Source organism: Patagioenas fasciata, chromosome 2 (genome assembly GCF_037038585.1).
Source record: "Patagioenas fasciata isolate bPatFas1 chromosome 2, bPatFas1.hap1, whole genome shotgun sequence".
NCBI lineage: Eukaryota > Metazoa > Chordata > Aves > Columbiformes > Columbidae > Patagioenas > Patagioenas fasciata.
The window spans coordinates 135,065,291-135,077,369 of NC_092521.1; the positions used below are offsets into that span (position 1 = coordinate 135,065,291).

Below are 12,079 nucleotides of genomic sequence, written 5' to 3' on the forward strand. Positions count from 1 at the left end.
ATACATCTCAGAAACAACCAGACAAACAAACAACTCCACAAACAATCACAGACTGTCATACCAAATGCTACACTAGCTTACTGTGGGAGATTTGAGGGATTTTCTTGAGGTTGTTGTGTGGATGGGTTTCTATTAGATGGAGATTTATTCCTGAACTAGCCAAAGGAATCTCAAGGCTAGCGCGAAGGCTGAAAAACAACACCTGCTATGGGAGTGAGGCAATTCTATAATAACAGGGCCTCAACAAGATGTAAATTAACAAGACCTATTAGCAGTGAGACTCAGGCACGTGGACAGCTCGTGAACATGGACAATATCCAATCAGCTAATGCATGCTTACAGTGTGGACACGTGATCAGGAAATAACCGCATATATAAGGAGGCTTGTTTCTGTAATAAATGGCTTCGCTTGAATTCATATTGGATTGTGTGGAGTCTGTGAGTTTTCGCCCTTGCAGCTTACCATCTTGTTTCTGGTAACTATGGCAAAGCTTATGAAAGTCCACAAGAGCAGGTTATGTACAATGCAATCACCTCAAAACCACATTCTTGCTTTAGTGTGATTTAGTGACCTCATAAGCAAGACAAAAAAAAAAATTTAATCCCCTCCATGGATAAGTTCTAATTCATTTTTAGAGTCTATTTCTTCTTCTGGCCCCAGGTTTTGGTTTTGCAGTATATAGAATAGCTAAAATTAGCTCTGGCATCAGCATCATCATTAAACAGCTCTATTTATCCCACCCTCACTCACCTTTTTAAAATAAGAAACTGAATAGTTCCCCTTTTTTAAATGCCGGCGTGATTATTTTTTCATTCTTCCCACAAAAAATGCTGAATATATACCCTACAGTCTCCAACAAGTTTCTAAATCAAAACCACAAATTAAGCAACACATTCATAAAACACTGCCTATAATGTCTGAAAAGTGAGAATTTGCATTACACCCTACTACTATGGGTATCTGCCTACGCTGCCATCAGGGAAAACCCCAATTATTCCTGTTTTTTCATCTGCAAAGCTGCCATCCTCTCCGTAACATTTCACAGGAGAGCTGGTTAAGTCATCAGGACCACCACCTTCCTATTTGGATACACAATTTACATCAAATTCTGTAATTAGTTTTGAATATATTTTTAAGCAATTCCACTCCAGCATAACCATCTTTGTTATTTTCATACACACCATGCCCCAGTACTACCTCAGTTCACTGATTATTTTCTTATGTTTCCAAGACATATTTATACAAATACCTTATTTACAACAAATGCTCTAGTCGCTCATCTTCATTTTTCGGACAGTATGCAGTAGAGACCCAGTTAAACCAGTATGAACCAACTACGAAAGCATAAACAATGAAAACTGAAATCATGCAATTTGCTCTACACTTGAACTTCATTTGGTTTACTCATGCCTGTGATATTTGTTTAAGATGGATTAGGTTCTCCAAAAGCAAGACAAGACGTTCACACCCAAGAGCTTACAAACAGGTAAGGCTTGTGACAGTGAGAGAGGGCATCTGCGCTCCAGGGTGGTTAATGGAAGAGCACATTGCTTAGGCAACTGAATAGCAAGATTTAACTTAGTGAAACCCCTTTTGACAGCCAAGTTGAGAGATTAAGTAGAGTTCAACAGACTGCTATAGTTTAACAGCCAGCTCTCTCATCCACCTGTTTGGGTTCACTGGGCTTCCTGTACATTGGATTTACATGTACCCAGTTTTAACTGAGCAAGAAACAAAGTTAGTGACATCAACATAGTCAGCTGCACTATCAAAAATACTTGCCAGCCTATCTACAGTCAGTATAATTTAAGTACAGATGACAGGCAGAATAACAAGCGCACCCTTCTGTTTTCAAATACAAAAAATGTCCAGGATGCATACAGTAGAAGAGCCAAGATTACGTCGCATGTTACAGCACATAAAATAGATCCTTAAAAATCAGGGTAAAAAAGTTAGGTCACTACACTGCACATTGAAACAGGACAACCTTTGCGGCAGTGTAGCTCTAGCACAATGCAACCAAAACTCTTGTTCCGTACCCTTCACCTACCGAAGTCTTCAAAATAGTTGAAACAAATGCCACACAAGCCTTGAGATGTCCTCCTTCCAGCTGCTACCAATTCATTTTGAAAATGAAATTAATTCTTCCCACCTGCATACCCTTTGCAGTTCTCTGGCACTCTGGAAGATGCCTGACATCCAGCAGAACTCACGTCTTCTTAATTTTTCCCCCTTTAAAATACTGGTGACACTACAAGACAACTTCCCTTCTTCAGATAGCAAGATTTTTTTTTTTTTTTAGTTTTTTTTTACAACAGTACGCTCTTGAAAAGTGGTAAGATTTCATGCCACCATTCACGTACACCTTAGTTCAGGCAACCAGGAACAAGGTCAGGAGGGGCAGGGAGGCAACCAGGGGTGTGTTGCGCATTTCTGAACAAAACTAGTTTTCAAGCCATGCATGAGGCCACACCTTGTAAAAACAAGAGAGCTACATGAGCACATGGGGAGCTACCAGAAGCAGCATAGCGCTGTGAGCTCATTTCAGCAGTATTTCAAATATTTTGGCAGTGAAACACACTACAAGGCAACATGCGGATGTGACATCGTTAGAGATTCACAACTGAAACGGGACAATGTCCAGACTGTCTTAACATATTCCAACAACTTAGTCCATCAGAAAAACCTCAGGCACTCCCCAAGAATGAAAACTCTTTTCCTGATGTTTCTCATGAAAAAATGCTGCTTGCTCGGGTTGGCAACTCAAAAAAAAAAAAAAAAAAAAAAAAAAAAAAAAAAGAAAAGCCCAAAACAACCCATATACACTGTCACCTGAATGACACCAAAGCAACCATCTCCCCTACTGAATGAGTATTTTGAAACTCCCCAGCCACGCCACTGTATCTGCATCTGTCCTGATTCGTGCCCACATTAAGTTTTTTTCCCCTCTATCCCCAGCCCCAACTGAGTCAAAGCAAAACTGGATGAGGGGGACAAAAACAAGTTCTAAGACAGCTTTGCTTTACTTGCCTACTGTTATTCAACAAGGCTTACGGACCCGCTTGACCTCAGCCAGCCCACATAATCTCCAGAAAATTGCAACTGCTACTATTCCATGTGGAATGAGGAATTCACCCAAGAAAAGCTCGTGCCAGTGAATCCCTGGCTCCCGGGTACCTCGCAGTTTAGCTGTTCTTCTACACATTGCTCCCCCATACAAGCTGCAACACTAAAATGTCACCTGCTTATTAATGCTTATCCTATCATTGTCAAGTTTAAACATTTGAGTTTGCTTTCACCTACCACAATCAAATGCATGCCATGCCATACATGTTTTAATACATTCCCCCACACAAGCAACAACAGAACTGACTTGGGTTCTCCTCATGGTTCATTATTTTCTAGTCTATTTCACGAGCTGTTAAATTCCATGGAATACAGCAATATTTCTTAAGTAGACATGTTCAAAAAGTTTTACGTTATATTTGAAAACAGTCACAACACATTTGCTGGCATCCTCCCTATGGCACAGCTGCCATCCCTTCCCTGCCTCACCACCACGCCTGCCACACAATGGGGAACTTGCCTGTTCCCAAAAGCAGCATCACCCCACACGAGAGACACAGTACATAACCATCCTTATCAACACAGCCTTGCTCACCCAGCCAGGCAGGCTTTTCCAAATCTGTGATTGCTGATAAGTTGCACTAGATGGCAGCTTTCCCCTATACAAGTCCATCCTCCTATACAACTGTATTTGCATACAACTCTCCTTATGCACCCCCTATGAGGGATCCACACACTAAGTAGTGGCAGACTGCTTTAACAAAAGGATTTAAAGACAGATACTGCAGCTGCACAGATAAAGCAGTTTCTAATTATTACAGAACAGAAACCTATTAGCTACCGTGTTCCAATTTCCATATACTTCCTTACAAAATGAAGGGCGTCAAAAAGTATGGGTTTAACACAAAAAATAACGCTCCACAAACGCATCAGTTGTAGCAAATGCAGCAAAGCCTCCTGACATTATTGAGCACAGGGCAGACATTTCCAGGCTGTGCTCATGCTGCCCAGCTACAAAGACTAAAATACTCTGTAAATAGCTGTTAAATTATAGCTCTTGAGAAAAAATAATTCCAACATACCATATTTCTGCATAACTGAATCCTGTCCTGGGCCAAGTCATACTCTGTCCAAATCTTCTGCAGTTTTTCCAAGGAACACGGAGCAGTGAGACATCCTTCTGTAACTGTTTTTATGGCTTGTGAGAGCTGCTCTCCAGAACGGGTGTTCTTATTCATGTGCCTGAGTTGTAAGGAGGAAACGACATTTTACCAGATTTTTTCCAGACCTCAAGCAGTTTAAAAATGCTATTCAAGCCCCTTGAACATATTAATTTTGAGACAGCACCTGCCATGTTAATAGCCTAGTTTCTTTCAAAAGGTGGCAGCAGCAATTTGTCTCATTCAGCTGTTAAACCTTTTTTGAGGAAGGACCAAGAATACATTCATTGTACCTCAGTATTGACAAGCCTGTACATGGAAAAATCTCCCCTGATTTTAATTTCTCTTTTTTTCCTGTTTCCTCTCTTGGTATTGTTTTTTTGAACTAATCTCCCACAAACACATACAGCAATTATATATTCTTTCTTAAAGGAGTTGATGGTCATTTCTGTTTCAAGTCTTCCCACTATAGTTTTGTCTCTTCTTTTAAAACTAGAAGAGCCATTCAAGCTACCCAAAGATATACAGGTCTCACAGCAATACAGATACCCAAGCAACTCTGACTACACTGCAACTTTGAACAACTAATTGGCTTTGTCCTTGAAGATGGAGTTGAAAGCTCTTCTTGCAACAGCTGCAGTGAAGGAGCAGAAGTGAACCGAAGCCATGTGGTAAACACTGTGAAACAGGCAATGCAAATTCCAATGTGAGCTTCCAAAAAGCTTAGGTTTCAGCCTTGTTTTTGGAGAATACTCCTCTCTGTATACAACACTACATTTTTCTTCGAAAATATACAAAACAAAACTTTTGGGAAACAAAGAAGCACACATGAATTTAAGAGATAAACAGGGCAATGACAAATAGTACTATTTTAGGAAAAAAAAAAAAACAACACATACCTAACTTCTTTCAACGACTTCACCTTAGCAGCCAAACTTCTCATTTTTGTTCCAATGTAAGTACGTAGGGTTTCCTCAAAACTTTCAGCGGCTTTCCTGGATGCTTCCTTCTCTTTCTGAATGAATAATTTTTGGACCAGTGATTCAACAGAGAGAGGTAAAGCTAGATCAACAGTCACAACGCTCATCCAGGGTTACTAACACGCAGATCATAATTTAGACTTTTGAAAATTAGAGAGAAACATACGTGCATACATGCACAGAGCTGACCCTCTTTAAAACACTAACAAAATGCCTAGAAAGATATACAAACCAATGAGAACAATTTTATTTTCTTTAATAGTTTCTTAACGATTAATGTTCTTCTTTTTTTTCTCCTCTCATTCCAGCAGTGATGTGTTCAAGTGTATTTCTTCAGTTACTCCCCAGTTGCTAGCAAGTCTTCAGACAACGTGGAAATTTTTCTTTCCTTGCTGGAAAATTCCAGCCCCTTAGTTCAGGGAAATCAAGTCCACGACCTCATTAAACTCTTTATTCTCATCACTACCACACCACAAATGGTGCAGCAAAACAACAACTCTTGCTGTATGGACAACCATCCTGACCTTCCTACAAGGAATATTCTTGACCCAAAAAAATCCCACACATCACATCAGGCTACACTCAAGGGGCAACCTAAATTTAAAAGCTCTTGCTCTCATACCACAGAGGTGCTTTTATAAACTTCACTTCAGGTAATGAAACACAGTCTTTCAGACGCGCTACATATTAAAAAAAAAAAAAAACACCAACAAAATAAAACCACAAACATAGAAGCATTTAAATAGTTTTGTATTTACAGATGACCATCCAAAGTCTAACAACTGCAAGGTGTTTTTTTAAGTACCCCTCAAAGTCACCACCACACATTACCCTTCTAGAACAAAACATTGACTCCTATAGTGTTTTTTGCAAAGAGCAATTATTTTCTTGCATAAAAGAATATCCACAACCTTGTCTTTTAAAGCAGTTTACTTGCATTCAACATTTTTAAAAAGTAATTAACATTTCCAGAAAACAGATTTAAAAAAACACCAGACTACAGATAAGGAATGCTTCTAATAACTCCTTGCATTGAAGTACTTTTTCTTAGCTGCAGACATGTATTCTGTTGCTTATTAATTTACTTTGCATAGGAGAACATAAACATCACATCCTCAGCTGCTGGAGAATCTGTGCAATGACAGGTTAGTGTATGTTCCAGCAGAGGTGTTCTAGGTAGAGGTAACTGAAGGGGAAAGCTGGTTATGAAGAGTTTTATTCCGCAAGAAAAAAAAAAGGAAATAGTTGTGAGCAAGTTCAGGTTTGGGGGTGTCAAAGGGAATTACACAATGGCAGATTTTCCTTTGGTATCTATAGAGATAAGAGTTTGCCCAACATTTTTCTGAATTTGTGCAAATACAACATCCTTTCACACAATCTCTACTTACTACTGCTGTTTATCACACTTCAAACCATTCACAGCATTTTTAAGCCTATCAGTAACTAAGTACTGTGCTTCACAGTATGAGCTTCCCCTGGAAAGAAACATAAGCATCTTTTCCACGAAGCAGCAATTAAGGAAATAAGCATTTTTATCCAGTTCTAAAATTCCACAGCTGCTATGATTCTGTGATGCTTACGAGTTTTCAGCCCAGCACACAGAAAGCTGTTCTTTTTCCTCTAAGCGAGTGAAAAAAAGGCAAGGATAACATCCTTATACACAAAGCATGTTTTTAATCCCAAAGTGCAAAACTCCACTTTCAAACTGAATGCCTACATCCAAAGCAGCAGTTGCACCAAGTGTGGCAGAAGCCAGCACACACACCAAAGAGAGTCCGGGTCCAACCTGGGCTGCAGGAACCTGTGCTGACACACACACTGACACCACCTCCCCGCACCAGGGCAGGACAAGTCTCCACTCCACCAGTTTAATCATTCTCTACTCCAAACAACAGGGCACAGATGAACTGCAGTACGAAGAAACCATCAAGACAGGAACACTGACAGAAAACAAGGAGAGAAGCATCTTCTTTGCTTTTCCACATACCTGAAGTTCACATTTCAGCTCTTGAACCTTCAGTTCAAGTTCCTTCTGCCTCTGCATGAGATTTAGATTCTCCTTTCTGAGAATTTCTTTCTCGTCAGACAGCTTCTGACCTGCTCTTGTTTGGGCCAAGCTGGTATCTGGCACCGAGGTAGAAGCAAGCGTTTTTTCCCTTTTAAGAATGAAGAGGAATTAATTACAAAATAAATACAAATGCACCAAACTACAATGTGCATTCTTTCATGTTACTGTAATTTCAGTAATGGGTACAAAACACCACATCAAAAATACTATAGAAGTACCTACACAATCACACTTCACTTCTTCAGAATTTGTCTTCCTCTCCACACCAGTCTTTACAAAGACTGTTACACAAAACCCAGGAAAAAAAAAAAAAACACCATTTGAAGACAACCCTTTATATGTTTACATAGTCACTAACTCAAAAGTCTTTCCTGAAACTGAGAAATAAACTTAACAGCAGAGTCAATTATACTGTTAAGCGGCATTCTTTATTTTATCAGCACTGGGGAAACCTGGGGATCATCCTCTGTAAGTGCTCCAAAGACTGGATGCTTTTGCGTTGCTTATATTCACATAATTATTACATATGCATTACAATTTTTGAAGATTTTGACATACATCTATACTAAGAAATAATTGATGATGTTAGTTTTGTTTAGTTTCTTACTTATATCTATTTATTATTAGTTAAGTATAAACTCTAATTCTAAACAATGTATTACTTTATCTTCTGTCTCCCTCTTGTAATGCAGAAGGATCTAAAACTTGAAAAATATCCCCTCATTTTGCAGGTGGTCAGAAAGCATTTATCATGTCAATTGGTTAATGACGGGTACATCTTTTGTAACTTAATCACAGTATACATTAATTTAGCAGCTTCTCTTAATTCCCATCCAAAAACCACCTTAGAATGACCCAGAAAAGTCAGGGTGCATTGTAATTCACATCTTCTATCTACTAAACAAGCCAAAGTTGGTGTTTTGGATCTATACCCTAAAAATTATTTTTATAAAGAAAAAGAGTCCTGTGAAGCCATCTGTCTCAGCGTAGCATGACAGTACTGTACAGTACCAAAGCTCCACTGGACCCCACATCACCCTTATCCTCACCCGCATGGTTTTGGTTACCTCCCAGCTTCTTTCCTTCTCAGTTTCCTTGGCAGGCATACTATCCCAGAAATGCCTGCGACGTGCAAAAAGTTAAAGGACACCAGAACATACAGAAATGGCACAGAGAACCTGCTGGCTGCTCAGGCCAGTCAGGATAGCTTGGTATACAAAAGTATGTCAACACTGAGCAGAATAAAAAAAATAAAAAAAAACCAGCTTGCTTTTTAAAAATCAGATTCAGAGTATATCTATAACTCAGAAAACAAAGCAGATCAGAATATCAAAATAATTCCAGATGAGGCACTTTGCTATAGACTTTTTGAAGAACACTTCGTTTTATATTCTAATAGTATTTGTTAACAGCATAGACTTGCCTAAATGATCTAACTGTAAAACAGATTTGGCGTCCTGGTATGTGGAAAGGCGTGCCCTCAGGTAATTCATTAAAGTGTTTTGAGAAGTTCAAATTATGGAACATTAGCAAATTCTAAACCTGTTTTTTTTAAGAACATGACTTCTTACACCATCTCAACTTTCTGAACACCAAGTACCATCTTTCCCACCCACAAACATTTCTCTCAGGAGCCCGTTGTCATGGTAACCCCAGCAACTGTAGGACAAGTCTCTTTAAAAAGATTTCTGACAACAACTGTTGTAACTGCCAACTTACCACCACCTCTTGTCAATGTAATTACAAGCTGCCGAGACATCCTTATCCCTCCTAAAGCTTACTTCAAACTGTGACTGCTGGCTTTATTTCTTATAAGCATACATGGTTACATTTCTACACAAATGAATCACCAAAATACGTGTGTCCTGCTAGGTAAGTGTACTTTTACATTCCACATTCGTGTCCAGTGAGTTGTTAATAGAGGTAAATAAATAGACGATAGCTACAGAAAGTCTCAAGGGCCAGTATATGGAAATATCACAGGCACTAAAACGAACATCATTGCATCACCTATCACTGCCAAATCTGCTAGAGGCTTGATGTCCTGCAGCCTTCACTCTCAACTAAGACTCCTGGTACCTTCTCCTCTGCTGACTACGTGCTACCCACCCCTTCTTTTTCAAAATCTTGTATTGAGGTACCTAAAAACAGTCTGTATCTGGAAATCAGGTGAGAAAGAACAAGCAATCCAACCAGCAACAACACTAACAAACAGTTTTCTACAGATTAATGTCCAAAGTCATGCACACACACACACAGACTCACATATACTTCCCTTCCATTGAGTACTAGCATGACTTGATGCTGGAATGACAGAAATTGAACTTTGTATTTTAGATACTCACTTCCCCTTCCACCTTCTCATGCACCCACATCCCAGCAACCAAGCTACTCAGAGCACTCAGACAAAGTTTTCTATGACATCCCACTGCCTTACTTTGGGCCAAACACAAGGTTTCCGGTAATATTGTGATTCCTTGCGCTGGCAGCTACTTGGTCAAGGCGCCCTCTGGGGATACTGTACAGCGCATGATCAGACCTGTTTACCCACAGGGGAACTGGAACTTTTATCTTCCGATGTTGGTTTTGCACAACATCTGCTTTTCTGTCTTCCGCATCTTTTGTGTTTCCTGGAGATGTGCATTTTTCAGCAAACCCTGCCTTGGCCACCTCTTCTCCAATATCTGTTTTTTCAAATTCTGCCTGGACAATAATGGTACCATCTTCATGTTTGGCTTTGTGGCGTATTCTTATTTCTTTTTCAAAAACCAGGCTGCTCAAGAACTTCTTCCCCTGTAAAATAAAAATACAATGAAGTTGTGTACTGGACACTCCGAACTCTTTTAGCTGCAATCAGTCATCTTTCTTCTAAGAGGACATGTTTAAGATCAAAACCCAAAGAGCTGCACAGGTAAAGTTTCCATTTAACATATTTATTCTGAAACAGTACTGTATCTGTACAACTATACCCAATCTAATCACTGTCAATGTCAGACTCGACCTCAACACGAAGAGTTTTCCTCCAGTGTTCAGTTTTGAATAATTCAGTATTAGTGATAAGTGACAGAAGTCCAAAGTCCCATCAACTCTCAGTAGAAGCTGGCAACCAGGTTATTCAAGCCTTCTAAAGAATACTAGACCAACAATTTAACATTATTGTACAAAATAAAATGAAAAGCATGTTTTCATTATTACATTGTTTAACAGTCTTTGAATAAGTGGTCCAGAAGTCAAAACAGAGCATAGTGACAAATGAATCACTATGTGTATTTACCCTATGGAAATTTGCCTTACTGAAACTACTCATTTAGAAATCAGGAAATGCCAGAATTGGCAGCTATCAGTTTTATCAGTAATGTCAAAGAATAACAGCTTTGGAAGATCGAGGAATGCACTCAAGACCTTCACAAGACATCTAGGGGAAAGTTATCTTTTATTAGTAGGGTTTTTTTTTCTTTTTGCCCCACCACTTCTAAAAACAGGCTGGTTTTGTTGAAAATTAAGAAAGGAAGGGTTGGGGGCAGGAAAGCTACACCAAGCAAGCAAATAAAGCTTTACCTCAAGGAACAAGAACTGTTTAAAACAACACCCACACCACTACACAAAACCAAACACCAGGGAACTGAGAACAGCAATTTTCCCCTGTCTTAAGTAATGACATTAAGAAATGTGAACAGGACCACAGGGATGAGACCAAACACCAGGGGTTTTTGGTGACAGAGGGACAGGACAGCAGCGTCCTGCCTCCTCCTTGGCAACTGCTGCTCCCCAGCCACCGGTGGGTGAAGCAGGGACAGAGCCAGCGACAAGCCTTGAAGCAGCATTCCATTAACACCATGGTGTCTCAAAAACGCAGACTGCCACGAGTAAAACTTGACCAACAGCCACCAGTGCTGCTCAAGAGGGCTCAAAGCTTTTACCAGTACTGTTGGCTTCAGCTCCTGAGCCTGTCACATTCATTGCTGGCCAGGGATGACAGCATTCCTGCTGCCACTCACATTCACCCACTCTTTTCTGTCCTGAGCAGAGCCAAGTACAGTACCCAGGCAAAGGGCATTCAAGCATGTCACACACGTCAGTCAATTTATCGCAGGTCCTGTGACCAAGTAGAGGTATTTTTCCCTCTGAAGGGAAAGAACAGAGGTACTTATTTCCCCCAGTGCCAGAAAGAACTCAGGAAAGTCAGAAATAGACCTGAAGCTGTGAAGATGGTAAAAGTGTACTCCAAAAATCATGTCCCAGCACAACCTGAACGGTTTTGACAAAACCATTTTAGTTTCTAGAATATGTTCAGGACAACAGACCAGACAGTTGTTCCCAGCATGCCCTGCCTTCACAGTTAAACATCCAGCTCTTAGAAGACTCCTCCTGGTGACACTGTGCTGATTCGTGACAGTATCTGTTACGGATCGCATCATCTAAATGCTTCAAAATGTGTTACTCACCTGATCAAACATATTTAAGTTCTGATCAGTTGGTATCTGCAGTCCCCAGAGTCTGTACTTCTTGGCAACACTTGGAGATTGCAAGTTTGGTGGAATTTCAACTATGTCTGATCTATTCAGAACCTCAGAATTTCCATAGTCAATGTACAAGACCTGACACTGCAACAATAATATAAAATCTAATCAGCAGAGGCTACACGAACCTCCTACAGAAATATGCATTGACAACTACTAGAATATAAGCATTTTAACACACGTGCATGTTCCCGAGATCAGGATCTTCTGGACAAAATATACACACCCTTCAGAGGAAGGAACCAAGTCAGAGAAATCTCTTCTACCGGCACCTGCCTAAAAGC

General features: G+C 39.9%; 1 protein-coding gene across 2 annotated transcripts in view; it reads right to left on the minus strand.

Annotated features, from left to right (window-relative positions):
* The window catches only part of STK31 (serine/threonine kinase 31), a 41,508-nt gene that overhangs the window by 25,834 nt on the left and 3,595 nt on the right, over window positions 1-12,079 (minus strand). For both annotated transcript variants that reach the window (XM_071805033.1, XM_065832793.2), the window contains exons 6-10: window positions 11,721-11,879; window positions 9,713-10,068; window positions 7,195-7,363; window positions 5,127-5,242; window positions 4,150-4,309 (exon numbers count right to left, since the gene is read on the minus strand). In XM_071805033.1, the coding sequence (XP_071661134.1) occupies window positions 4,150-4,309; window positions 5,127-5,242; window positions 7,195-7,363; window positions 9,713-10,068; window positions 11,721-11,879 (960 nt within the window). The remainder of the gene's footprint in view (window positions 1-4,149; window positions 4,310-5,126; window positions 5,243-7,194; window positions 7,364-9,712; window positions 10,069-11,720; window positions 11,880-12,079) is intronic.